General features: G+C 47.9%; 1 protein-coding gene across 1 annotated transcript; it reads right to left on the bottom strand.

Annotated features, from left to right (window-relative positions):
• Positions 1–232: 232 nt before the first annotated feature.
• Positions 233–26,089, bottom strand: EXOC3L4 (exocyst complex component 3 like 4). Its single transcript, XM_064157306.1, has 11 exons — positions 25,738–26,089; positions 21,608–22,259; positions 17,388–17,505; positions 15,895–16,020; positions 14,559–14,659; positions 12,463–12,558; positions 9,379–9,493; positions 6,948–7,070; positions 6,111–6,263; positions 4,339–4,460; positions 233–395 (listed from the first exon to the last, which is right to left on the bottom strand). The coding sequence occupies exons 1-11, from the start codon at positions 26,087–26,089 to the stop codon at positions 233–235; spliced, it is 2,121 nt and encodes a 706-aa protein (XP_064013376.1).
• Between the last annotated feature and the right edge of the window lie 208 nt (positions 26,090–26,297).

Genomic DNA, 26,297 nt, shown 5'->3' on the forward strand with positions numbered 1-26,297 from the left:
GAACATAGGAGAGGCACAGTGCCTGTGCTGGGGCTGCTGCTCAGGAGCTCTTGAGTGAGGTCAGTATCCTGGCACATCTTTTGCCTTTGGTTTCTGGTAGCAAGCTCAGAAAACTACTTCTTCTCCAACAGCAGTCAGAAAGTTGTGTTTGCAGAGCAGAGAGGTGTGGGTAGCAGATTTTGGATTACACCGTATGAGGAGGGAGGGTTCTGGCTGCTGGCCTGGTTCTGGTTTAGAGGCAGCTGATGATCATGGGGGCATCGATTTCAGCAAAGAGTGCAGTGTCCTCTCCAGCATCAGGGCTCTCCAGTGCATGGTAGCTTTGCCGAAAAATTGCCATTCTCTTGGTGTGCCTCAGTCCCCGGAGCGCGAGGACCGCAAGAATGTGGTCCTTCCTGCAGAAACAAAACAGGATCTTGCTCAGCCTTGGCAAGCAAAATCAGCCCAGAGTTAAGCAACCAATAAGCATACTGGATACAGAGCAAAGCCGTGACAAAGTGATGGCAAATGTCCTCTCAGTCTCCTGGAGGAGCTATGGGTCTGCAGCCTCCAGAGGTACAGAGCCAGCAGGCATCAGCTCCTACCACCCTGTAGTTAGTGCTACCACCCTCCTGGTGCTGGTACTTCAGGGAATTTCCTCCTCCATCTCCACACACACGTGACATCTTTTCCCAGTTTCCCCAAGAGGCTGCAGACCTTTTATTTAATGATTATTTTGAGCTGAGTAATGGAAGTGCTAATATTTAGGGAGCTGACAGGCTCTAATTAGATTAGAGATAGGAAAGCCAACATGGAAACATAGCCTGTTCCAGTAATCTCAGTATGTACAAATTCCGGGAAGAACTAACAGAGACCTGATCAGGAAGTAATGCAGATCCAGTAGGTTCTGCCCCATTTTCCAAACATCACTGTTAAAAATAATATTGCTCAATAATGGAAAGGCAGGAAACAGATCAACCAAGAGGATGAGCTTAAAGACCTGGCTGGGATCCAAGGCTAATGAAAGTGCCGCAAAGCACAGCCTGGAAAATTGTTTTGAAATAGCTAAGCCTGACTAGCTGCAATTTACCTCCTTCATTCCTTCCCAGAAAAGGCACTGCCTCCTTCGTCAGTTTAGTGTAGCCACTGGGATTAAGGCTTTATTTTTTCATGTGGGATAGGTGTGTTCACCCAGGAAATTACTCAGGAACAATCATTGTTTTTCAAGACTATGTCTTGAATTTCCCCACACAGGTAAGCCTGTGATATCCAGATATCCAACCCACTCAAATAGAATCATGAATTATTTTATTCTCAGTTTTGGGAAGAGGAAAATAAGTTTAATGTCATTGTTCTTAATGATTATTTGAGGGTCCATTTCAGTGCTCTGATCGATCCATTAACTACATGGCTTGGTTTGGTTGTATAAATGTTACCCAGCATAGAATCATAGAATCACAGAATCAACCAGGTTGGAAGAGACCTCCAAGATCATCCAGGCCAACCTAGCACCCAGCCCTAACCAATCAACTAGATCATGGCACTAAGTGCCTCATCCAGGCTTTTCTTGAAGACCCCCAGGGATGGTGCCTCCACCACCTCCCTGGGCAGCCCATTCCAATGCCAATCACTCTCTCTGTGAAGAACTTCTTCCTAACATCCAGCCTATACCTACCCTGGCACAACTTGAGACTGTGTCCCCTTGTTCTATTGCTGGTTGCCTGGGAGAAGAGGCCACCCCCCACCTGGCTACAATGCCCCTTCAGGTAGTTGTAGACAGTAATAAGATCATCCCTGAGCCTCCTCTTCTGCAGGCTAAACACCCCCAGCTCCCTCAACCTCTCCTCATAGGATTTGTGCTCCAGGCCCCTCACCAGCTTTGTTGCCTTTCTCTGGACATGTTCCAGCACCTCAACATCCTTCTTGAATTGAGGGGCCCAGAACTGGACACAGCACTCAAGGTGTGGTCTGACCAGTGCTGAGTACAGGGGCAGAATAACCTCCCTTGTCCTCCTGGCCACACTGTTCCTGATGCAGGCCAGGATGCCATTGGCTCTCTTGGCCACCTGGGCACACTGCTGGCTCATGTTCAGCTACTACCTACCAGTACCCCCAGGTCCCTTTCCTCCTGACTGCTCTCCAGCCACTCAGTCCCCAGCCTATAGTGCTGCTTGGGGTTGTTGTGGCCAAAGTGCAGAACCCTTCACTTAACCTTGTTAAATCTCATCCCATTGACCTCTGCCCACCCATCCAGCCTGTCCAGGTCCCTCCTAACCCAGTGACTTTTTCTGAAATTGCTATGATGAAGTAGAACTTTTTTGCAAGCTATACCACTGATTTTCCTTCTAGGTGGTTGGTTGAAGAGCTGTGGAAGTGAAGGCAACTTCTGATATGCAGCCACTTAGCCAAGCACAGAGCTAGTCATTTTGTTTACATTTCCACCAGCCTTCAATTTTGCAGATGCTGCTTTGGAACAGCAAACGGAAAGTACAAAAGGATGAACTTGTATTTTATTCCAAAATGTAGCAACTGTGTTGAGTCTCTGTCAGAAACTGCAGATGAACTGTGTTAATGTCTGCTGCACTTTGAGATCTGAGCCTGGGAACAAGAGGCAAACCATTTGTTCTAAAGCTGAAGCCTGCAAATTGGCAAGCTAGGCTAATGCTGGTAATGCACTAAAAAACAGCCTGCAGCTTTATGGTGAAATGAGGCTCATTGAGACCTATAAAATGGTATCCTGGTATCCATGATGGGACACACAGCAATCATAGAATCAACCAGGTTGGAAGAGACCTCCAAGATCATCCAGCCCAACCCATCCCCCAGCCCTATCCAATCAGCTAGACCACAGCACTAAGTGCCTCATCCAGGCTTTTCTTGAACACCTCCAGGGACAGTGACTCAAGCACCTCCCTGGGCAGCCCAGTGCTGGTTCAGTGGTGCATCAGTGGCAATGGTTCAGAGCTGCATCAGGGAGGTTCGCAATGGACCTTAAGGAGCATTTCTTTACCAAGAAGGTGATTAAACACTGGAACAAGCTTCCTGGAGAGGTGACTCAAGCCTGCTTTAACTTTTGGTCAGCCCTGAAGAGGTCAGGCAATTGGGCTAGATAATTGCTCTGGGCCTTTTCTAACTCAAATATCTGTTTTCTATTCTATTCTATTCTATTCTATTCTATTCTATTCTATTCTATTCTATTCTATTCTATTCTATTCTAGTGTACTCTACTTCTGTTGTATCCTATTCTATCCCATTCTATTCCATTCAATTTTGTGCTGTTCTACTCTATTCTATTCCATTCTATTCTATCCTATCTGTGGTGGTCTGGGTGTTACCCACCCCCCCACACACTTTGGAAATCACCCGGACTAGACTCAGCTGGCTCTGGAAATTGAATGAAGCTTATTATTAACAGTTTAGCACAATATACAAGCAGATATTTACAGTATATACAGTTATAGACAGAAATATACAAGGGAAAAGGTAATACAGAAACACAACTCCCCTCCCAGAAACTTGAATCCCCAGGAGGGGCTCCCAACTGCCCTTCCACCTTCTCCCATCCCTCAACCTTACCCCGGATGTTTCCTTGTGCCCCAAGGAAGAATGGAGGGTCAGCCAGGGGCGTTAGGAAGCAAGTGGATTAAGCAGAGAGATAGAGGGTGAAGTTAGAGAGAAATGCAGCTCAAAGCCCAGGCTGTGCCTGAACTGCCTTATCTATGCTTATACTCTTGTTCTTATACATCTCAGCAAGCCTATGAGTGAAATAGTCATCACTATTGTTTCTCTTTCACAGCCTGTAATCTAGCTCTTCTCACCAAAACATTCTAGTTGGCTTCAAACAAGCACACTATCCTATTCTATTCCATTCCATTCTATTCTATTCTATTCTATTCTATTCTATTCTATTCTATTCTATTCTATTCTATTCTATTCTATTCTATTCTATTCTACCCTATCCAATCCTATCCCATTCTATTCTATTTTACCCTATCCAATCCTATCCCATTCTGTTCTATTCTATTCTACCCTATCCTATCTTATGCTATCCCATTCTATCATATTCTGTTCTATTCCATTCTATTCTACCCTGTCCTATCCTATCCTATTCATTCTAAAATGAAAAGGCTTTTGAGGTAACTTGTGTGCATTCTACGATTCAGCAGACAAGGGAAAAAAAGAGAGCAAGCAGACATAAAGAAAGAAAAATAAGGTGGGATTTGCCCTGTTGCTGGCACCCTGACCTCTGATGTGTGGCCACCAGCAGAGAAGAGAAGCTGGAGCTTGGCCAAGGCATAGCACAAAGTGGCACTATTTGGGATGGAGCTCAGCAGTTCTGACATCTGCCATTTCACGTACCTGATATCTGGATAATCCTGACACATTTCCTTGATGTGCTCCTTGATCTTGTCTTTTCTCTCCTCCCCGATGATATTGGCAATGTGGTGTATGGCAGGAAGGAGCCAGCCGGAGTCAGAGCCCTGCGGGTGAGGCATAGAGCAACTGTCAGTGGTGAGTGCAACGTCTGCGAAATGCCTTTTCACCTGCAGCACAGAGCACAGCAGGGGATGCCTTTACTGGCTGTGACAGACTGCCCTGGGGCAGGCCGGGTGCTGCTCGGGGTCAGCAGGGTGCTGGATGAGGCAGCACTGGGTGGCAATGGCAGCATACCCCTGAGAGCTTTGTTGGGGCTTTTACTCTGTGCTCCCTGATGCCCACAAGCACCTCAGGGAGCCAGAAACCGGGAAGGGCATTTTGGCTGTAGTCTGACACAGCAGTTGGATGCCAGAGCCTTAACCTCCTGTTGTTTAACTATTTTGTGTGCCTCATCACTGCAATGTAAGTGGCTTGGTGGGATTCAGTGCCCCAGACACCTCACTTCCTGCAAAATCCAATGCCTGAATTGGATTTGGCTTCCCTAAAAATCCCAGACTGATGTTGTGTAGTCATGAAAGACACAAACAGCCATCATTTGCTCCCCATAACCCTTCTGTATGAAGGTTTTGAGCCTGGGTGGACCTTCTTAAAAGATTCCTCTTCATGAGCTGTACCGAGGGCAGGGATCTTTTGGAGGCAAGGTGCATTGTATGGCCCAAGAGAACAGGCCCAGGAAGAAGCTGCAACAGATTGAGTGTGATTCCCACAGCACATGAACCACCCTGTGCAAAGCATACATGTACCTGGGAGTATGTTAATGCAGCAGACAAAGCAATCAGAGAGCTGCCAGCTGAGCACACACGAGTCAGTGCTGCAGAGTAGCCACTGGGCTGGGAGTCCACAGCAGCACAGTATCACAGTATCACAGTATCACCAAGGTTGGAAGAGACCTCACAGATCATCAAGTCCAACCCTTTACCACAGAGCTCAAGGCTAGACCATGGCACCAAGTGCCACATCCAATCCTGCCTTGAACAGCTCCAGGGACAGCGACTCCACCACCTCCCCAGGCAGCCCATTCCAGTGTCCAATGACTCTCTCAGTGAAGAACTTTCTCCTCACCTCCAGCCTAAATCTCCCCTGGCACAGCCTGAGGCTGTGTCCTCTTGTTCTGGTGCTGGCCACCTGAGAGAAGAGAGCAACCTCCTCCTGGCCACAACCACCCCTCAGGTAGTTGTAGACAGCAATAAGGTCACCCCTGAGCCTCCTCTTCTCCAGGCTAACCAATCCCAGCTCCCTCAGCCTCTCCTCGTAGGGCTGTGCTCAAGGCCTCTCACCAGCCTCGTTGCCCTTCTCTGGACACACTCAAGCATCTCAATGTCCTTCCTAAACTGGGGGGCCCAGAACTGAACACAGTACTCAAGGTGTGGTCTAACCAGTGCAGAGTACAGGGGCAGAATGACCTCCCTGCTCCTGCTGACCACACCATTCCTGATGCAGGCCAGGATGCCACTGGCTCTCTTGGCCACCTGGGCACACTGCTGGCTCATGTTCAGGCAGGTATCAATCAGCACCCCCAGGTCCCTTTCTGTTTGGCTGCAGTAACATCTCCTTGTTCTATTTTAGGGACTTCTACATTTCTTGAGGCTTGCCCTCATTGACAGCCTGCCACCTCTGTCTCCAGGAAGCCAAGTGAGGATACTGCACCTCCAGGAAAGGGGCAGCCAGGGGGTGCCAGGAGGGAGCTCACTCACCTGATCAATGAACATGTGGTTAAGGATTCTGCCTTCCTGGCTCATCTTTTCGCTCACCATCTGCCGTGTCTCCCTGTCCATTTTCCGCCTGGGTCTGATGACCTGTGCAATGTACTCCCTCACCACATACTTGTGAATGTCACGTAGAAGCTCCTGGTTAAAATAAAAGCAAACCTCCTGGTTTTCCTGTGGTTTCCCTGCAAGGCCACAAGGGTGAGAGAGGCCAGGAGAAGGGCTTGGGTCGTTAGCAGCAATCAAGGGCATAAAGCAGATACCCGAAGGCAGGACACCATCAGCTCAGGATAGCTCTGCTAAAGTGAGACGGTGACTCCCAGCCCCTTGCTGTGGCACAGAACAGTGGTGGTGCCCAAGGAAATGCCATGGAAACACTCCTCACTCTGACATAGCCCATGATTTTGTGTTGGCAGTTTGGCTCCTCAGTGGCAAAGGGGAACACCCAGAATTGTCTCAAATGTAGGTTTTGATGGAGTTTGTACATTTTAAGTGCAGAGATGCTGTCATCTACCCTTTTCACAACTGCAAGGGTGTGAAAGGAGCTTATAAACCCACAGCTAAGGGGATTATAATGCTCAGTGATAATGTTCACCCAAGTTTTTTGTTCTTCTTTAAAGAAACCAGTTCCCATATTTAAACTATAGAAAGGAGATGCATTGCCTGCTCTCACGTGGAAGTGCTGAACTCCCCCACATCAGCTGTCCTCGCAGTTATAAGCAGCCCCCACTGCTGGAGAGGAGTTTGCAGGTCGAACCACAGCCTGCAGATGACAGTGGGACACCCCCACCGTCACTGCACCCTGGCATGGGAGAAGCCACTTACCTGCCTCTTGGGCTGCCTCATGTGCTGAAGGTGCTCGGAGAACTGTGAGACTGCTGATGCCAGCGAGACTGGCCTTTCTGTTGCCAAAATCCAGTCCTTGGTCAGGATTTTCTTAAAGAGTGGCTGGGAAAAGACCAACTCAGTGATAGAACCATGGAATCATTCAATCATTTAAGTTGGAAAAGACCTATAAGACCAAGTCCAACAGAACCCAGCACTCCTGAGGCCACCACTAAACCACGTGCCTAAGCACCACATATACACCGTGGATGGTGAATCTGCCACTTGCCTGGGCAGTCTGTTCCAGTGCTTTACAACACTATTGGTGAATATTTTTTTTCCTGATGTCCAATCTAAACCTCCCCTGCTGCAACTTGAGGCCACTTCCTCTTGCCCTATCACTTGTTACTTTGGAAAAAAACCTGGCCCCCACCTCACTACAACCTCCTTTCACGTAGCTGTAGAGAGCAAGAAGGTCTCTCTTCAACCCTCTTTTCTTCAGACTGAATGACCCCTGTTCCCTCAGCTATTCCTCATAGGACTTGTTCTTCAGACCCTTCACCATCTTCATTTTCTGAACCTGCTCTAGCAACTCACTGAACACAGTACTCATGGTGTGACCTCACACATACAGGGTAGTAATCACTTCCCTAGTCTTGCTGGCCACACTATTCCTGATGGAAGCCAGGATGTTACTTGCCTTCTCAGCCACCCGGACACACTGCTGACTCTCAATTTGGCTGACTCATGGCACCCATAATATTCAGACTAACTGATGTGCTAGCCAAAGGCACTCAGCTGTATGCCTGTTTGGGAGACCTGAACCTAAAACCTCAGAGCAACACATCCAGTCTGTGCAATGACACACCAGAAATTAGGTATCAGAAGCATGGAGTGTGCTGGGGTTCTCTCTCCACTCTGAGGAATTCAGATTCACATCTCCTCTTTCTGGGCAGGTGCCCCAGTGCAAACAGGAGAAGCATCACTACTTGAGCAGGAGATGCTTACTTGGGACACCTCATTTCCTTGCTCTGTGCCACCTTCTAACCCACCAGCTGTATTTCTTTAGGTAAATAAATATGTAACACCACTGTATGGAAGAAGAAGCAAATGTGAATGTTTGTGTTATATGGGTTTGGATCAGCTATGGACATGACAATCACTTGGTAGTGAATGTGTTGGAAATCAGCTCAGTAATACATCACTTCCCCAGCCTTCTCCATATGGAAATCAAGCTCATCTTGCTAACAGCTGTCTGTACTCCTTCCAGACCCATGTGTCTGCCCAAAGTTTCATTGGGATTTTCCTTCTGTTCAATTGCTCTGGCGTGGTGATGGTGGTGGAATAGCAGCTGGGAGCACCCCCAAACTGGTGCCTCATGGTCAGTGATGATGTGAGCCTGACGGCACCATTTCCTATCTGCCCTGGTTACAAAGTGCTCTGACCAAGTATTCTCAGTGTGCTAGTTTCCTTGATGGGTCTCTAGAGCTAATGTGCCTTCACATAGGAACACAGAAGCATATGCTAAAGGCTTCTAGTGGCTCCCAGAAAAGACTTCCCTAATGGCCATATTCAAAATATCCCTCTCAGGCACATTTTCTTCGCACTTTAGGCTCCTGACAATCTCCTTCCAATTATTTCCCTGACTCATGCCCTCCTGCTGTGCTCACAGCCTGCTGGAGAGCTGTTTAGAAACGCTTTGACTCAGCTGCTCTCAGTTCTCATGGCATTTCTGCTCTGTTGCTCAATGTCTTGGCTTGCCTCCTTCCTTGCCTGCTCCTTAAGCTCCCAGGCAAGCTCTGCAGTCACTGGAAAGTCCCCCTGGCCAGGCTGGCTTGGCTTAGATTGGAGCAGTTGTTTGACTGCCTTGGTTTCTGAAAGATATGCTTGGTGATTTAGAAAATGAATTAAGTGAAGAGGGATGAGTCCAAAGCCTTAATTTCCTCCATCTCTCATGCTGTACCAATTAAGGCTAGCAGGCCCCCAGCTGGCTGAATGCAGGAATCCAACACCAAAATCACAAACTCCGTTGCAACGTGTTGTCTTTTATGCCTCTTAACAAAAGTTCAGTTGACATCAGTGCTTTATCAGCTAATATCAGAACTTCAGCATTCTCATGAAACAGCCTAGAAAAATCACCTGTGCCAGAACAAATTCTGTCCTGTCTGAAGAGGAAGGCAGGTCTATGATTAAGTAAGAGTAAGTCAAAGTTCTGAAGAATACAGATGTTTTAAGAGAAGGGAAGGTCCCATCAGTGGTGCCCAGCTGACTTCCCTGGTGCTTCTCTGAATGTCAGGCAGGAGGCATTCTGGTGGGACTGCAAAATGAGGTTTAGGTCACAAGACAAGGGAAAAGCCATGGCCCTCAGCTACTGCAGTGGTCCTGCATATACTTCTTATATTTAGGAGATTATGTGGCCAAGATCTCTTACCTGTGCCTTTGTTCTTAATTTATTAAAAAAGATATTCGTGAATTTCCTTGTCAGAGCTGCCAAAATCTTCTGCAGTTCCTTGGTGTTGACTTTAAACACTGTTTCTAACCCTGACCTAAAGAGAGAGAGATGGCACCAAAGGGTTAATGTTAAAGTGTAAGCCATTACACTGCTTGAAGCGTTTTATCCACACTGGCATCTTAGGCATTACTTTAAAAAAGAAATTCCTTCTGGAGGCACTTCATGTGTGTAAGTAATGACTTCTTTTTCTCATAATCCTATATGCTGAAAATGAATCACAACCAAGTAACTGTGATCAAAAAACACCTGTTTCCTTATCAGGTTCAACCACAAGGACCAGTTGCATAGGCTGGTTATTTTTTCGCTTGAGCTACACTTCTGTTGAATGATATCCAGCGAGGAACACTGAGGGGTTTATGGGGTAGGAGTGAAAGCCAGAGAGGTCAAAGCTGCCAACCCTGCATCCCCCAGAGCCCAGCTGACTCACTCCACACAGTAACTATTGGCAGAGACTGGTACAGTGAACTATGGTGGTGGAAACCTGTGGAATTTCCTAGGGATAGTGCATCCTTCTGCAAAGCTTCTCATTAATGAGGTGGAAAATACAACGTCTGAGAAGTTAATGAAATCACCAGCATTAAGTGTGGGCTTTGGGGACACTGCAGGTTCCTGTTTTTTTCCTCACTTTCTATCCCTGTCCTGCTGTAACATGCTCCAAGGGCAATCAAGGTAGCACCACCAGAATGCTAGCAGCCCCCAAACTTTCTTGCACGTGTCACATCCACTGCTGTTGACCACAGAGCACAAGTTCCTGCCACTGCATACTAGCCAGTTTATATGTCTGAGGCTGTCCATGCAGGAGTACCAACCACAACAGAAACCCTGCTGCCCCAAGCTGAAGGCTCAGGTTCATGACTCCTGATGAACATCTGAAGTTTGTGTCCAGCATCCACAAAATCATAGCATCAGTCAGGGTTGGAAGGGACCACAAGGATCATCCATTTCCAACCCCCCCTGCCATGGGCATGGACACCCTACCCTAGATCAGGCTGGCCACAGCCTCATCCAGCCTGGCCTCAAACACCTCCAGGCATGGGACCTCAACCACCTGTCTGAGCAACCCGCTGCAGGCTCTCACCACTCTGACACTGTTTCATCATCTGCCTCTGCCCAGCAACTCATTACCCGAGGCTGATTGAATATTTAACTTGACTGAGGAACAAACCCGGAGAAGTAAATCCACCGTTCAAACGCCTGCCAGCTCCCTGCCTGGCGGTGGCTTCACCTTTCAGCTGCTCGCCAGTGCCCAGCAGTGAAGAGCCACCTTCCACAGCGGCAAGAGGAGGCAGAGAAAGGCAGCAGCTCAGCGCGGTCAGCACTGTGGAGGGATCCTGCCATCTAGAGACCTCCGACGGTAGTGCTCGCTGCCGCTGCAGCCGCAGCTCCTGGGACACATCCCAGCGCCAAACCCTCTGCATTCCCTGAGTGATACTTGGCATGTAGCACCCCTGCTGCAGGCGGTGCCAGGCGGCGGTGCCAGGCGGGGGTGCAGCAGTGTGGGCTGCAGATAACAGCCCAAGATTTTGGGTGGCCGGACCGCAGGTGTTAGCCCTGTGCGGGTCAGCTGGGTTGGCCGCCAAAGCACGGCACCTGTATGGCAGGGACAGCGCCAAATGCTGAAGAACCCCTGTGCTGGGGTGGGGTATGTCCCCACGTGGCTGCAAACTGTCCCACCCGGCCAGGTGCTGTGCAAACAGCCCCAGTTCCTCCTGGAGGGCTGCTGCAGCCGCATGGGCAGCTAGAGGGTGAGAAAGGCAAAGTCATCACCTGCCATAGCATCAATCTGAGGGACTAGATGCTGGGACACTGACTGGCACTGTCCTGCTTATCACAGTATCACAGTATCACCAAGGTTGGAAGAGACCTCACAGATCATCAAGTCCAACCCTTTACCACAGAGCTCAAGGCTAGACCATGGCACCAGGTGCCACGTCCAATCCTGCCTTGAACAGCTCCATGGACGGCGACTCCACCACCTCCCCAGGCAGCCCATTCCAGTGTCCAATGACTCAGTGAAGAACTTTCTCCTCATGGGGAGGGTGCCTCTCTCCTGGAAGCACTCTGTGATGAGGCTCAGGGGTGACCTTATTGCTGTCTACAACTACCTGAGGGGTGGTTGTGGCCAGGAGGAGGTTGCTCTCTTCTCTCAGGTGGCCAGCACCAGAACAAGAGGACACAGCCTCAGGCTGCACCAGGGGAAATTTAGGCTTGAGTGAGGAGAAAGTTCTTCACCGAGAGAGTCATTGGACACTGGAATGGGCTGCATGGGGAGGTGGTGGAGTCGCCATCCCTGGAGCTGTTCAAGGCAGGATTGGACGTGGCACTTGGTGCCATGGTCTAGCCTTGAGCTCTGTGGTAAAGGGTTGGACTTGATGATCTATGAGGTCTCTTCCAACCCTGATGATACTGTGATACTGTGATGCTGTGATAGAGCTGGTGGGCATATCTGTTCATCAGAGACCTTTTCAGTGCATGCCTTTAAGTAACTAATTCATAACACATGCAAAGCCCTAGAAGTTCTTGCTGCCAGCAGCAACGGCAGGGGTTTACTTGCAGGTTGAGCGCTTTCAAACACTTCCCTCCAGCCCAGCACCAAAAGCAGCCTTCAAACCGTGTTGTTGGGCTCGGGCTGCTAACCTCCATAACAACAACAACAAATAGATGAAAAAACCTCCAACTCGCCACCAAAAAGAAAACAAAAAACCTCCCACCAAAACCAAAACCAAACGAAAAATCCCCACCTCTCCTCTGAGGCTGAAAATATGGACTGAATATGAATTTCAAGCTTTCATGCAAGCACCAGATCCATCCTCAATTTGGTCTCTTTACTCTTGTGACTTTAATCTGCCTCTCTTGGGCAACATTCCCCCACGGGGAGAGAAAGGGCTGGAATCTGAATTCCCAGCAGGGCACCCCAAGGAGAACTTGGACATTGTTTTCCAGATGTTCTCTCCCTCCCATATCCCAGCAACATGACATCCATCTTGCAGGTGGTAGACTTACACCAGATCATGGAAGCTGTTGATGTAGGCAGTGAAATAGGGTGCAAAGATGGGGCTGTCTTGGTCAGTGCTCCATGCTGAAAACTTCTCCCCAAACCTGCAGGAGAAGACAGGCAGGTTACACAAACGCCGAAGGGACCAGTTATGGCTCATCTGCTGTGTACACTGCAATGACAGGAGACACTGGTGGCTGGCCCAACTTGTCCCTTTTGTACATGGACATGTTTTTTTCCAGCTGTCATAACATGCATGTGCGTTGGAGTGGAATAGATGGCAGATAATTACGGGTTTGGGGTGTGCTCGCTTGAGTGGGCATGCAGCACTTCTGGAGAGCTGCCAGCGATTTTGGTGTGCAAAATCTCTGACTGATCCTCATGTTGGGGAATTGACTGTGGCCATGCTACTCAGGCTCATCTGCCTGGCTCTTCTTTTATCTCTTTTTTGAACAGATAAATGTTAAGCAGACAAGCAGACTGCAACACACTTGTCTGTTGAGCAGACAAGAAAAAAGATCTCTCTGCTGGCTGATTTTACAACAGAAGGTAGATAGGAATGAGGCAGCACACCTCTGCTTCCTTCCCATACTCAGCCTGGTGTGTTAGGTGGCTGTTTCCCATGTACCACAGCTCTATGGTTTTGACAGATGTTCTACAGACAGGTCTGCACTGCTCAGGCAGGCTTTGCCTGGTAGATCCATTCTTTGTCGGGGTAAAGAAACCTACTCAAGCTGGCCTCAGCCACTTGCACCTCAGGCTTGCTTGAGAAACAGCTTCAGTTTCAGTGACACTTTCATCTGTGTGCCCTTACTGCCCCAGCTCACATTTTACACCAATTTTGCTTAAAAAAAAAAGAAAGATAAAAATAAAAGGAAAGAAAAAAGGAAAACATAATTTAAAAGTGAAGGAAAAAAACCCAACCAAAACCAGCACCACAAACAAAACAAACCCACAAGAAAAGAAGAGGAAGAAAGAAGAAAGTCAAGAAAAAATGGGAAAAAATCAAACAAAACAACCAACAAATAATAATAATAAACCTCAGAACATCAGTACTGTCTTTCTTTCAAAAACCTAGGCAGGCTTCAAGGCCAAATAGCTGGTTTGAACCACCCTACTTGCTCTGGGTATGGGAGACAAGTGTACATCACTGGTCTGAGGGCTTAGAAGGGTAAATGTTGCCTTTAGTGCACTTTGGACACCTGCCATACCCTGGGTTCACGATCTGGGAAAGCAGCACTTGGTCTCCCCACCCTCCTGCAAAATGCCTATTATCAAACTCCCTGCTCAATGCCTGCCAGAGGTGGAAAACTTCAAATGTTAATGCAAAACTATTTTTAGTCTTGCTTGGAGCTGACTGATGGTGAGCAGCCTTTTTCCTCTGCACATTGCTGCTCCAGCAAGCAGCTGTGAATCCTCTCCAAAACACAGCCCCACCAGAGAGGTTGGACAGTGTGTCACTGTGCTGGCACCCTCTGCAAGACAAAAATCTTCCCTGGGGCATCTCCAAAGCATGTCACATGGGATGAGATCTGAGGTCACAATTTGGTGTGGACTACCAAACTACCAAGCACAGAAATATTTCAGCACAGATGCAGTGTCCTGTGTCCTTTGGACACTGGGTCCTTCTGAAAAAAACTCAGAAGGTGAACCAGCTTTATGTCTTGAGGGAGGCTCCCATTAGTCATTTCTATGCCCAAAGCAAGGGATGCAGGAGAAAACCCTCCCAGAAGAATGTACCATGGGACACCAAGATAACATTATGGACAAGCAGGGTCTGGGGGATCCACAACTGATGTTTCCTTGTGGCTGCAGCTGTAAGTAACCACAGTGGTCCCATCCCTTTCCATCCACCTGATCCTTCCTGGAACTCTGACCCCAAGTTTGGGACTCTCAAGTGTCCAATCTGGGTCTGTTTGTGACTTCTCCCAAGCTGTTTTGCAGCTTGCTCATTATTTGGCTTATTGTGATCTCTAATTCTCCCAGAAGCAGGCTTGTGCCTGCTCAGTGCCAGCATCTGTCCCAGTGCACGAACTTTTTCTCTACTTTTTTTATCAGTGTGGGATTCATTTGGAAGGAATGTGCTGCCTGGAGCAGTGATGACCTTGGTATGAATTCTTGCAGTTCTGCCAGGCACAGCTCAAGCATTTTCATTTCCAAGCTTCTGCTGATTGCTCCAGATGTCTTCACATACTCTCCGATGATCTAGAAAAGAGTATGACAAAACTCCATTGGATGGGACAGGCATAGGCAAAACATCTTTCACAAGATGCTACATAGAAATGATCCCTCTAGCAAAAAGGGGGAACAGCTGCCTTGTTGCCAGGCAGTTTTGGCTATTCTCTGGGACTTTTGAAAATAATCATGCAGAATTGACCAAGAGGCACAAACTGATTTGTGGCACAACGATTCAGCCCTGGTGGCCTTGTGTCCTTCTGCTGTTGAGTGTGAGTTAGACAGGGTGTGGACTGGAGCCCAGACCTGCCCTGGTGCCATTTTCCTCTTTTGGTGGGATTTGCAGGGGCATCAATCTCCAACCTGATGTGCAATGGGAGCTGAGCTGTCCCTACATCTCCATGCTAAGAGTGGCTCTAAGCACCATCCTTAGGGCTCACACAAGACCCCCTCCTCAGAAGTGATACCAGGGCTGCACAGAGACTCAGGCATCACCCCAAAATCTTGCTAGTACTGAGGCTCCTCCCTAATTCCTGTTCCCACAGCCTGAACTACTTCTACAGAGAGAGGCAGGCTGAAGTTCTACTCTGATGCTTTCTGAGGCATCCTATCCATCTGCTAATCCAATTTGGACCTGCTCTCCCACTGATCACACAATGTGTGATGTTGCTCTATGGAATTGGAGTCATGGTAGCAGGCAAGACTCTTTGATTTTCTTTCTTTCTGTCTCACTCTCTTTTTTGTTGGTATTATTTAACTGAAATGACTCAACTCTTTAAGTGAGGAGCATGAATCCGAACCTCTCTTAGATTTATTACCCTGTAGTCCTTAGAGCTAGTGGAAGCTTTTTGTACTGTTGAAACTGGAGTGCCTGTCACTGCCAACAGCCTTTCCATGGCTGCTGCAGCCCTGGGACAAAGTCACTCTTACAGCCAAATGCTTTTTCCTAGCAAACATTTTCTTTCTGCCTTTTGCCCCCCACTTTATCTTTTTTTTTTCCTTTCTAATCAAAGAGATTTAAAGGACTTTAAAAACAGTTGCCTATTATGCTGCTGACACAATTGACAGCAGGTTTAATTTGCAGCTGGAAGGCAAGCAGGAGAGCTAGAAGTTGTAATAATCGTCATTTTCTGCTCTAATGTATTCTCCCAGGGCATGACGAACACAAATTATCACAGGAGGCAGTACCTCCACCCCAGAAGGTAGCCATCTAGTTCCCCTGGAGCCACAAAGCCCCCTGCTCTTTGCCCCAGCTAATCGAATACCGTTTGAATATCAAAGGAGAGTGAGGAGTAGTAGAGATTTTCCTTCACTTCTGGATGATCTTCCTTCTCCCACTTCTCTGTTTCCTCCAGTCTCAGGATGTTTTCAAAATAGCCTTTGATGTTCCCCTAAATGTTAAACAGAAAGGAAATATGCAGCTGAGGATAATGAAGCAAGAATGAGTAATGCAGCTTGCTGTGTTTTGCTCCACTGGCATGTGTGAAAGGCTCGTGTGTGTGGTGCGAGAACGTAAGAGGAGTCAAAGGTTTTCCTCCAGGCCCTGTCAAGTCTTCATAGGATCTTGGGAAAAAATCAAGAGCTGTGTTGTGTGGGGGCAAGGTACTCTCAAATCAAGAAGGAATCACAGAATCATAGAATCAACCAGGTTGGAAGAGACCTCCAAGGTCATCCAGGCCAACCTAGCACCCAGCCCTAGCCAGTCAACTAGACCATGGCACCGAGTGCCTCATCCAGTCTTTTCTTGAAGACCTCCAGGGACAGTGCCTCCACCACCTCCCTGGGCAGCCCATTCCAATGCCAATCACTCTCTCTGGCAACAACTTCCTCTTAACATCCAGCCTAGACCTACCCTGGCACAACTTGAGACTGTGTCCCCTTGTTCTATTGCTGGTTGTCTGGGAGAAGAGGCCACCCCCCACCTGGCTACAATGTCCCTTCAGGTAGTTATAGACAGCAATCATTCTCCAGGCAGAGAAATATTGTCAGCTGTTTGCTTGATTACAAAGTCCTCCAGCATGTGCAATGCACAAGGTCAGGATTAAAGATCAAACCGGTCCTTTCCAGCAGTACAATCACTTGAGCGGTGGCAGCACTGCTCAGTTCTGGCTAATAAATCAATCTTGTTGCTGGTGAAACAAAATGATCCTTCACCAGCACAACGGAGCAATACTGATTTTATTCAGTCAGGTACATTGAGGTCACCTTGAGTGGTGCCTTGTTTTAGAGAAGCTTTTCAAGAAAATGTATGAGCCCAGCAAAGATCCAGGTCTTACTCAGCATCACAGCTGAGGGCAGCGGAAACAAGACTACAGAAGAGGCTCTCTAGAAGGGCCTTGATCATGGGAATGTCCTCTGGAGGAACATGCCTAAACTTGTCTTCCTATAGCAAGCCTCAGATGGAAAACCACACCGTGTGAAAGCAGCAGCTAGAATGTCCTCACTACTAGTTTTGCAATGAGTTCAATCTGACACAGCCCAGTTACGACCTTTCAGTAAGCCTCTACCATATACAGTTCCTTTGTCTCTGTTACCATCGGGTTCAGGCTTTGCTTCCTGGACTGCTGGTCAGGACTATTTTGCTTTTGATTAAAGGCTATTTTGTATGGTGATTAAAGGCTATTCTGCATGGTGCTGGCAGGACTCAGCACCTGGTGGGGCTAGAAATCACGATCTAGCTATCTGAGACCTCTGCCCTGGGGCTGGGACTTCTGTACTTTCCCTGGATGGTGTGTGGGAACAAGGTCAAAACTCTCACCTTTGCAGAAGCAATGTAGTTGTTTTTCAGTTTAACCCAATCATCTGGTGTTAACAGCAGGGACAGGTTTTCTGTCTTCACTTCTGGTTTGAGATCAGGGTGACCCAGAAAGAGTTCACTGGAAAGATTCAAATGAACAAGTTATATTGCCTCAGAGTGTGAGTAAACCGATGGAGTATTCACGTGGCATGAGCTACCTAATTATTAAGCTGTGATAAATATACTTAAAGCTGAAATGGTGATGCTTGTTTTCAAGCTTTAACAAGAAAATCTTTCCTTGCTATTCAAAATCCTAATTATTCAAAATCTAAGTGATCTAAGGTTCCAGCCCACCTTAGAAATCATGAGACTTCTGAGTTGTTTGGACATGAAAAGTGCTATGAGCATTTACTTTTTAAAATAAACAGCCTGAAGCTGATTCACTTCACTGTGAGCTTCTGAAATGCCTCTCAGGGTAATTCACAGTATCACAGTATCACAGTATCATCAGGGTTGGAAGAGACCTCACAGATCATCAAGTCCAACCCTTTACCACAGAGCTCAAGGCTAGACCATGGCACCAAGTGCCACGTCCAATCCTGCCTTGAACAGCCCCAGGGACGGCGAATCCACCACCTCCCCGGGCAGCCCATTCCAGTGTCCAATGACTCTCTCAGTGAAGAACTTTCTCCTCACCTCCAGCCTAAATCTCCCCTGGTGCAGCCTGAGGCTGTGTCCTCTCCTTCTGGTGCTGGCCACCTGAGAGAAGAGAGCAACCTACCCCTGGCCACAACCACCCCTCAGGTAGTTGTAGACAGCAATAAGGTCTCCCCTGAGCCTCCTCTTCTCCAGGCTAAACAATCCCAGCTCCCTCAGCCTCTCCTCGTAGGGCTGTGCTCAAGGCCTCTCCCCAGCCTTGTTGCCCTTCTCTGGACACGCTCAAGCATCTCAATGTCCCTCCTAAACTGGGGGGGGGCCCAGAACTGAACACAGTACTCCAGGTGAGGTCTAACCAGTGCAGAGTGGCAGTGTGCTGCTTTGGAATTAGCTGATCTCCTTGGCTCCTCTCTGATGTCCCATCAGGCCTTACTCAGCCTGGTATTTTTCCCTGAGGGTTATCTCTAGCAAGGGGAGGTGGCAGAGCAGGTCCTGTTCTTTGCAGAGCAGCCTCTGGAAGGCATTCCCATGCCCAGGATGAGAGCTATGGCAGCGCTGTGACTCCTCCACAAGCGCAAGTGGTGGGTGAGTGTGCAGCTACAGAGTCTGACTCCAAAGTGCACTCAGCTGCCACGCGACTTTACCACTCACTTTCCTCTGGACTGCCATGTAATCAGGCCTGCTGATTAGCAGGGAATCATGGAAAAGGAGGGACTGCTTGTGTTTCTCCCTCTGGGGTGAGAAACCTGTTACTAGCCTGTGCAATTGAATGTGCTACCCTTGCAATCTGCCACGTTCCTCCACTGCATCTTTCAGAGCAGTGAAGGAGGAAAGGGAAAAGCAGAAAATATTCATGCACTTAATGAATGTTGGACATAAGCTGCAAGCTGTCACCTGGTTAGCAGGGAACACAGCTGCAACGTCCTACACACAGCCTGCTCATTTGCCCAACACCAAAGAGGGTTCCCATTTTTGGATCGAAGTGAGGATTGGCCTGCAAAAGTTCAGCCTGGTGCAGAGTGACTGCTCAGCAGAAAAAAGCTCAGCCTGATGATAGCATCCTGGAGTCAACGTTCCCACAGTCATGGTTCAGAGTTCTCAGAAAGGTACATCTGCATGTTTAGAGCATTGCAAAGCCCAGCTGCTGCAGGAGTCTGCTGATCATTTCAAAGGACACCACAGGCTGAAAGACAAACTCTCCCCCATGACTGAAAGGACTGGCTCAAGGGTATACTCATGGAACTTATTCACCTCACTTTCTTCCTCACCCCCTTGTTTTAATTGTAGCATGAATAATGAGTTTGAGTCAGACAATTTAATTTTTGACATGAGTCCCAGGAGGTGATGAAGTTCTTTCTAGAATAGAGAAACTGAATGGAAACAGTCCAAACCAGCAAGGTGGTTGTAAGCAGTGCCCAAAATAGCTGAAGGCTCTCAATAAACTCTTTCACAGCCAGTCAAAGAAATATGATGGGGGCACTTTTCTTTGGTGCAGAACTTGGATGCTGAAAGCTGTTTCTGACCCCCTTTCCTACAATGTTGGGGTGTAGTAAAGTTCCCAAGAGCTGAGGACATGCAGGACTTTCTTTCCAGGTAAGATTGGAATGGACTCATGAGGAAGAATGCCAATGGGTGTGAGTGTCATTCCCACAGCAGTCATAGAATCATAGAATCAACCAGGTTGGAAGAGACCTCCAAGATCATCCAGTCCAACCTAGCACCCAGCCCTAGCCAGTCAACCAGACCATGGCACTAAGTGCCTCAGCCAGGCTTTTCTTGAACAACTCCAGGGATGGTGATTCCACCACCTCCCTGGGCAGCCCATTCCAATGCCAATCACTCTCCCTGGCAAGAACTTCCTCCTAACATCCAGCCTATATTTCCCCCTGCCATAATGCTGGTCACCCAGTGCCATGATGTGGAGGAGTTTACCCACATGTCATCATGGTCACCACACCATAAATGGGGTCTTAGGAGCAGCTAGGTGAGTTCACAGAAGAAATCTGTTGAGGGCTATTCAAAATAAAGATCATATATGGTGCAAATGCTTCTGCCTCAAAAGCTACCCCAGGCTAAGAGTGCTCTGGGCAAGCACTGCTGCCGCTTGCCCTGTTCTGCCACTGCTCCCTCTGTGTCAGGTTTTGCCTGCTGTTTGTCTCTTGCCTTCATTCCCTCCTTGTGTAAGGCAGGGTAACAAGTTTGTGTCTGTCCCATCCTTGGCCATCTGGTTGAGGCCATTCCTGGAGACCAGCTAAGGGGGCAGACACACTTTTTCTTTGATGTGGCTTGTGGATTGTAGATCCATCTTCTGTGGATGTTGCTCTTTACTCCTTCCCTCTCTACTGTGTATTTCTGTTGGGTTTTAGTCTGGAAGCTTTTTGTGTCTGAGATGAGGGTCTGTGGTCTAGGCCAGTGAGCAAATAGGACACACAATACCTGAACACAAACCATATGAGGAGAGGCTGAGGGAGCCTGGGGTGTGCATCCTGGAGAAGAGGAGGCTCAGGGGGGACCTCATTGCTGTCTACAACTACCTGAAGGGAGGTTGCAGCCAGGTGGGGGTTGTTCTCTTCTCCCAGGCAACCAGCAATAGAACAAGGGGACACAGAATCCAGTTGTGCCGGGGGAAGTACAGGCTGGATGTTAGGAGGAAGTTCTTCACAGAGAGAGTGATTGGCATTGGAATGGGCTGCCCAGGGAGGTGGTGGAGTTGCCATCCCTGGAGATGTTTAAGAAAAGCCTGGCTGAGGCACTTAGTGCCATGGTCTAGTTGATTGGCTAGTGCTAGGTTGGACTGTATGATCTTGGAGGTCTCTTCCAGCCTGCTTGATTCTATGATTCTATAGAGTGCCTATCTTAGATGTCTCCTTTGCCTGTAAACAGAGGCAACGTCCAGCAGAACAGTTTTTACTGCTGTTGTGAGAAATTCCTACCTTTCTTCTCACACACTCAGAGTGCCCTGAGGGTGGTGTTGATATGTCTGTACAGCTCTTAGAGTATTTTAGTCACCCCTGAACTGAAGGGAGCTTTGAGAAGTCCTAGAACCTACAGACTTCCCATTCAACTAACGGGCATGTCTGAGCCAGAGTCTTTGCTTTTATGTGGCTAATTCCACAAGGTGATATCTTGGCACCCCCTTAAGATGATTCTGACCCTGGAGCATGATGGGTAATGTGGACTGTTTCCAAATACATCACAATGAATTAAACAGGAAGAAAGCAGCATTCCCCAACAGGTCCCTCCCTGTGCCTGGAAAAGTCGCTGAGCAGCTGCTGAACCTAGCAAAATATTTGCAGAAAGGTTTACCAGATCTGCAAGGAGCAGCTCCCTGACCTTGGAGCACAGCAAGTGGGAGAGGGAGGGGAAAATGGGAGAGTTTAAATCTATGAAAATCAGCAAGTGCATTATCCACAAACCTTTGTCCCCACCTATTAATAGATTAGCTATCTGGCTTTACTGTAGAAGTGACTGTGTCTCTTTTGCTTGCTTAGAAAACTGAAAATGGCCTGGTGCATTCCAAGCCCTCTGTGGTCGTGCTGCTCTCCAAAGAAGGCTGAGGCAGTGTGGCAAGCAGAGCATCTTACCTGAGGTAGGTGTTGGCCACCCAATCCAGCATGGTGCGTAGCTCATTAAATTCCAGCAGTCTGTGGGACAGAGCTTGCAAATGTGAGGCAATGGCCTTGTGAAAAGCCTCCACATATGTGTCACACACTTGGTACTCCTCTGGATAGCATTTTTTTACCGAGAACTTGATTTTGACTAAGTCCTCACTCAGGTGTTTCTGGAGGAAACCTAAGTGGAGATCAAGCCAAGAGCTGTCTTCTTCCTTTGACACCATGGGTACCCTCAGGACTCTTATTCTAGCGCTCTCATTGATAGCTTTCCTCCACTCCTCCCTCCATTTCCTGGGTGTGCCAAGCAAGTCTGATCCAGGACCAGCAGCACTGGCTGTGTTAGGATGAGCTGCTTCTTCACGGGCAATTAGAGTCACCAGGGAGGTCAGCATGGTATCCTCTACAGTGGGCTGCTCCAGTGTTGCCACCACGATGGACTGTATTGCGTTGGTGATGGAGTTATAAAGCAAATCCACATCCTTGGATTTCCGTACAAACTCCTGTGGGTTATCCACATATTTCTCAGCATCTCGCTCAGCGATAGCCTCATCTTCCAAGTACTTGATGCTGGCAAATGCTTCTAAAAGTTGCTTTTTCTGAATAAGTTCATTGATTTCCATTACTGCAGAGAGAAGGGAGAAAGAGACTGGGACAAGGCAGGCATTGGATGATTGACAGGTTGGTAACAGGACAAGATACCTCACAGGGGTGCTTGTAGGGTTGCTTTGAGAAGCCAAGTTCCAGCAGTGCCATTGAGACTGATGTTTCCCATCCCTACCCTGCTATCTCTCCAGCTCCTGTTTGACACAAGAGGAAATAAGTGGAAATACAATCACTGCAAATTGAGCCACATCTCTAAACTGCTGGTTTCAGAAATATCCAAAACCCTAATTACAGCCCTGCAGGAAAACTCGAGGCAATGGCTAATGAGTGTGCACAGAGGGACTCTGGGGTCTCAGGCTGTGTAAAGCTGCTTCTGGTTCTGTCTCCCTGTTAGGGTACAGCTGAAGTGGGACTGGCCGTGGGGATAGTTTGGCATATATCCTACCAGCAGGATTTGTTTTAGCATGGATACTCTTCTCTCCCAGCATGCCAGTTTGCTTAGCACAACTCTGCTGCAGAACTGGCCATGGCAGTGTGGCCCATCTCTGGCATCTCTGGCTGAAATGCCAGGAAGGCAGGGAGAATGACCAGGGGTCTGGCTGGAGCAGCTGGAGGGAGCACAGCAGGACAGACACCTTCTGAGCTGCCAGTTCAGACATCTCACTAGATATTGTGTCTGCTCCCAGCCTACCCACCAGCATGTCCTCTAGAGATACTAAGACTTTGGATGAGCAGGATACTGTGTTTGGGATGGCCTGGATATAGTTTTGGATACATTATTAGTTTAGGGTAAACTCTAAACTTGCCTCCTGTCTTTATTTTGTGCTTTATCAAGTTTGCCTAAGACACATCCTCAGTTTAAGTCACATCTCCCACATTTCTGAGGGCTGAGCAAAATGCTAATGCAAACTACAGAAGTTGCACTGCTAATTTGCGTTCTAAAGATTCTTTCAGATGGAGAGACCAAGCTAGCAAGCCAGATACTGACACATGGATGGCCACCCTTTTCAGCTAGTGCCTGTCATAGCAGAGGGCCTCTGAAAGATGTCTCTTGTCCCTTCCAGACAGCTCCAAAAAGAGAGACTTCTGGAAAACAAGAAGTCACAGCTTCTCAGCTTTGCATTTACTGCAGTTTGCAATAACCCTTGGCTGTGGAGTAAGCAGAGCCTCTGTGATGAGTGCAGGACCTTCACAGAAGGAAATGGAGAAACACCAAAGTAAGCCAGGTATGTGAACTTCACCTACCTATTGTGGTTCATGAGTGGATGACCCAGCTGTTCACCACCTGTATATAAACCTAAAGTCAGATGCCAAGCACTGCCTCTCGTCAGTGATATTTCATAGAATCATAGAATCAGCCAGGTTGGGAGAGTGCTGCAAGATCATCCAGTCCAATCTATCACCCAGCCCTGTCCAATCAACTAGACCATGGCACTAAGTGCCTCAGCCAGGCTTTTCTTGAACACCTCCAGGGATGGCGACTCCACCACCTCCCTGGGCAGCCCATTCCAATGGCAAATCAAAGGTATGAAGCCCATAATTTATGCCCTTGGGCTTGCCTGCACACAGATTTTGTACCACATGCACCAACTAAACTGTGCAGTGTAAAAGTACCTGTAAGAAGACAGAAATGCACCAATAATCCAACTATTGGTGTAGTGTATAGTCCATCGAGCTTTGAGTGTCTATGTGGAGCTACAGTTTCTTCTGCACTCAGAAGGGAGGGCCATTGCACCAATTTAGTCTCTTCTAGATAAATTGGTATAAAACCTGTGTTTGCACAAGTGCTTGCAGTGAGAGACTGAAGGAATACGTTCTGTTCTGTTTATCAAAGTGAGAAAACATCATTTAATCACCATCTAGGATAATTATTCAGGGAGGTGATATTGGGTGCTAAATGGATCTTTAATTTAGCAATACAAGATCAGCCAGCTGGTAGCTGAGGGAAGACAATTGAAAGGCAATTAACCATTATGCAGCTTAATCTTGCACATGATGGAGCCTCCATCATATTTATCTCAGGATGAGATGCGTTTCTGACAGAGATGCTCTAGTCCAGGCCAGTCGAGTTACTGGGCATAGGATGAGCCTTACCATGCAATTCCACGGTTTGTTTATTGCAGGAGATGAAAAGGAGATGGTAATGCTTCCTGCCACTCCTCATCTCTGAACCTTTAAGGACTGATAAAGTGTATGAGATGGTCTCAGATCCAGCTTACCAGCCTCACAATGTACCAGTGCAAAGCAGTGAATAACTTCATGGCACACGAGAGCAAATGATAGCAGTGAGATAATGTCAGCCCATCGATTTGATCTCCATGGCATCCTGTGCATTAATCAAGAGCTCCTTTCTGGAAATTTAGGCTGAGAAAGGGTTAGGTCATGTCTCCTGGTGGATTCATTGTAGTTCCTCTGCCATGAGAGGGTGAAGGAGAAAGTGACCCAAATCAAGATCAAAGTCATTGCAATGCACCCATGCTTAGGGAAAGGTGAGAGCTATGCTGAAGGTACTTATAATTTGACTGAGACCTATCTATAAATGCTGACAAAACTCATAAGAGTAACAAGCCTGAGGAAAACAAATCCCCAAATATCTTCAGCACTTCTGCTGTCAGAAGAGCAGGTGGAAAGTATAAGAGAACAAAGTATCTGTGGCTGTCTCTTGGCATGGTGGCTCCAAGGTGGAGATGCCAAACCAGATCACATCCAAATCATAGAATCAACCAGGTTGGAAGAGACCTCCAAGATCATCCAGTCCAACCTAGCACCCAGCCCTATCCAATCAACTAGACCATGGCACTAAGTGCCTCATCCAGGCTTTTCTTGAACACCTCGAGGGACGGTGCCTCCACCACCTCCCTGGGCAGCCCATTCCAATGGCAAAGCACTCTCTCTGTAAAGAACTTCCTCCTAACATCCAACCTATACTTCCCCAGGCACAACTTGAGACTGTGTCCCCTTGTTCTGTTGCTGGTTGTCTAGGAGAAGAGACCAACCCCCATCTGGCTACAGCCTCCCTTCAGGTAGTTGTAGACAGCAATGAGGTCACCCCTGAGCCTCCTCTTCTCTAGGCTAAACAACCCCAAAATCATCTCTTTGGCCACATCTAGGCCTTGCAGCAACCTACTGAGAACAGTCTGGGAACCATTAGACTGAGAAGAACTCCAGAAGCATAATGCAGGCAATGGTGTAGGGATAGCCCACATGACACTTCTGGATACTGTCAGAGCAGCAGTTCCCAAACTGCTCAGCAGACAGGTGACACTGGTATGATGGGTGACACACCTGCTGATGTGTTAGCTGACAGGTTGATAGGTAGGTAATCAATATGCTGTTGAGGCTACAGAGCAGCCTATTCAGCAACATACAACCTACCCAGGCTGGGCTAGGTAACACCCCATCGAGTTTGTGCTGGGCCCAAGACATGCAAAGTGCAAATCACTTGAAGGTTACATACAGCCTGCCGAGCAAATTGCAGCGGTGGTTTTGCTTCTTACCTGAAAGGGCTTTTCCTTGAACAGGCTCTGCTTCTATCTTCTCACCAACCTCTTCCACGCCATTACAGATTGTGGTTTTGCTCTCAGAGTTCTTGGAGAGTCGCAAAGAAATCCGTTTTCCTTTCCAAGTGCCTGTGTCTTCCTTTCCTTTCTCTTTGGTCGGACTGCGTTTTGATTTCCGAAAGCTTAGCATCGTTTTAAAACCTCTTTCAATGAGCCCAGCATCCCAGCTGGGGAGAGTTGGGTTGCTCAGTTCAGAAGCAACCTCTGGCTTTTGCTCCCTTGCACTGTTTGTCTTGGAGATTGGTTCTGAGGCTGTAGTCTTTGGGTCTAACTCTGCGTTTCTGTTCATTTTGCCGTTCGACAGCAGGCTTTGTGAGCAGGTCGGTGGTGATCACTGAATCATAGAATCATAGAATCAACCAGGTTGGAAGAGACCTCCAAGATCATCCAGGCCAACCTAGCACCCAGCCCTAGCCAGTCAACTAGACCATGGCACTAAGTGCCTCATCCAGGCTTTCCTTGAACACCTCCAGGGACGGTGCCTCCACCACCTCCCT

This window comes from Pogoniulus pusillus, chromosome 1 (genome assembly GCF_015220805.1).
Source record: "Pogoniulus pusillus isolate bPogPus1 chromosome 1, bPogPus1.pri, whole genome shotgun sequence".
NCBI lineage: Eukaryota > Metazoa > Chordata > Aves > Piciformes > Lybiidae > Pogoniulus > Pogoniulus pusillus.

Bases quoted from the DNA above. Each gene is read 5' to 3' on its own strand.
- EXOC3L4 (XM_064157306.1), bottom strand. From the start codon at position 26,089: ATGAACAGAAACGCAGAGTTAGACCCAAAGACTACAGCCTCAGAACCA. The intron at 14,660-15,894 runs GTATTCGATTAG...ACTCTTTTCTAG, and splicing joins TCTCCTTTGATATTCAAACG to ATCATCGGAGAGTATGTGAA. The intron at 12,559-14,558 runs GTCATCACTGCT...CTTCTCCTGCAG, and splicing joins CTGCAAGAATTCATACCAAG to GTTTGGGGAGAAGTTTTCAG.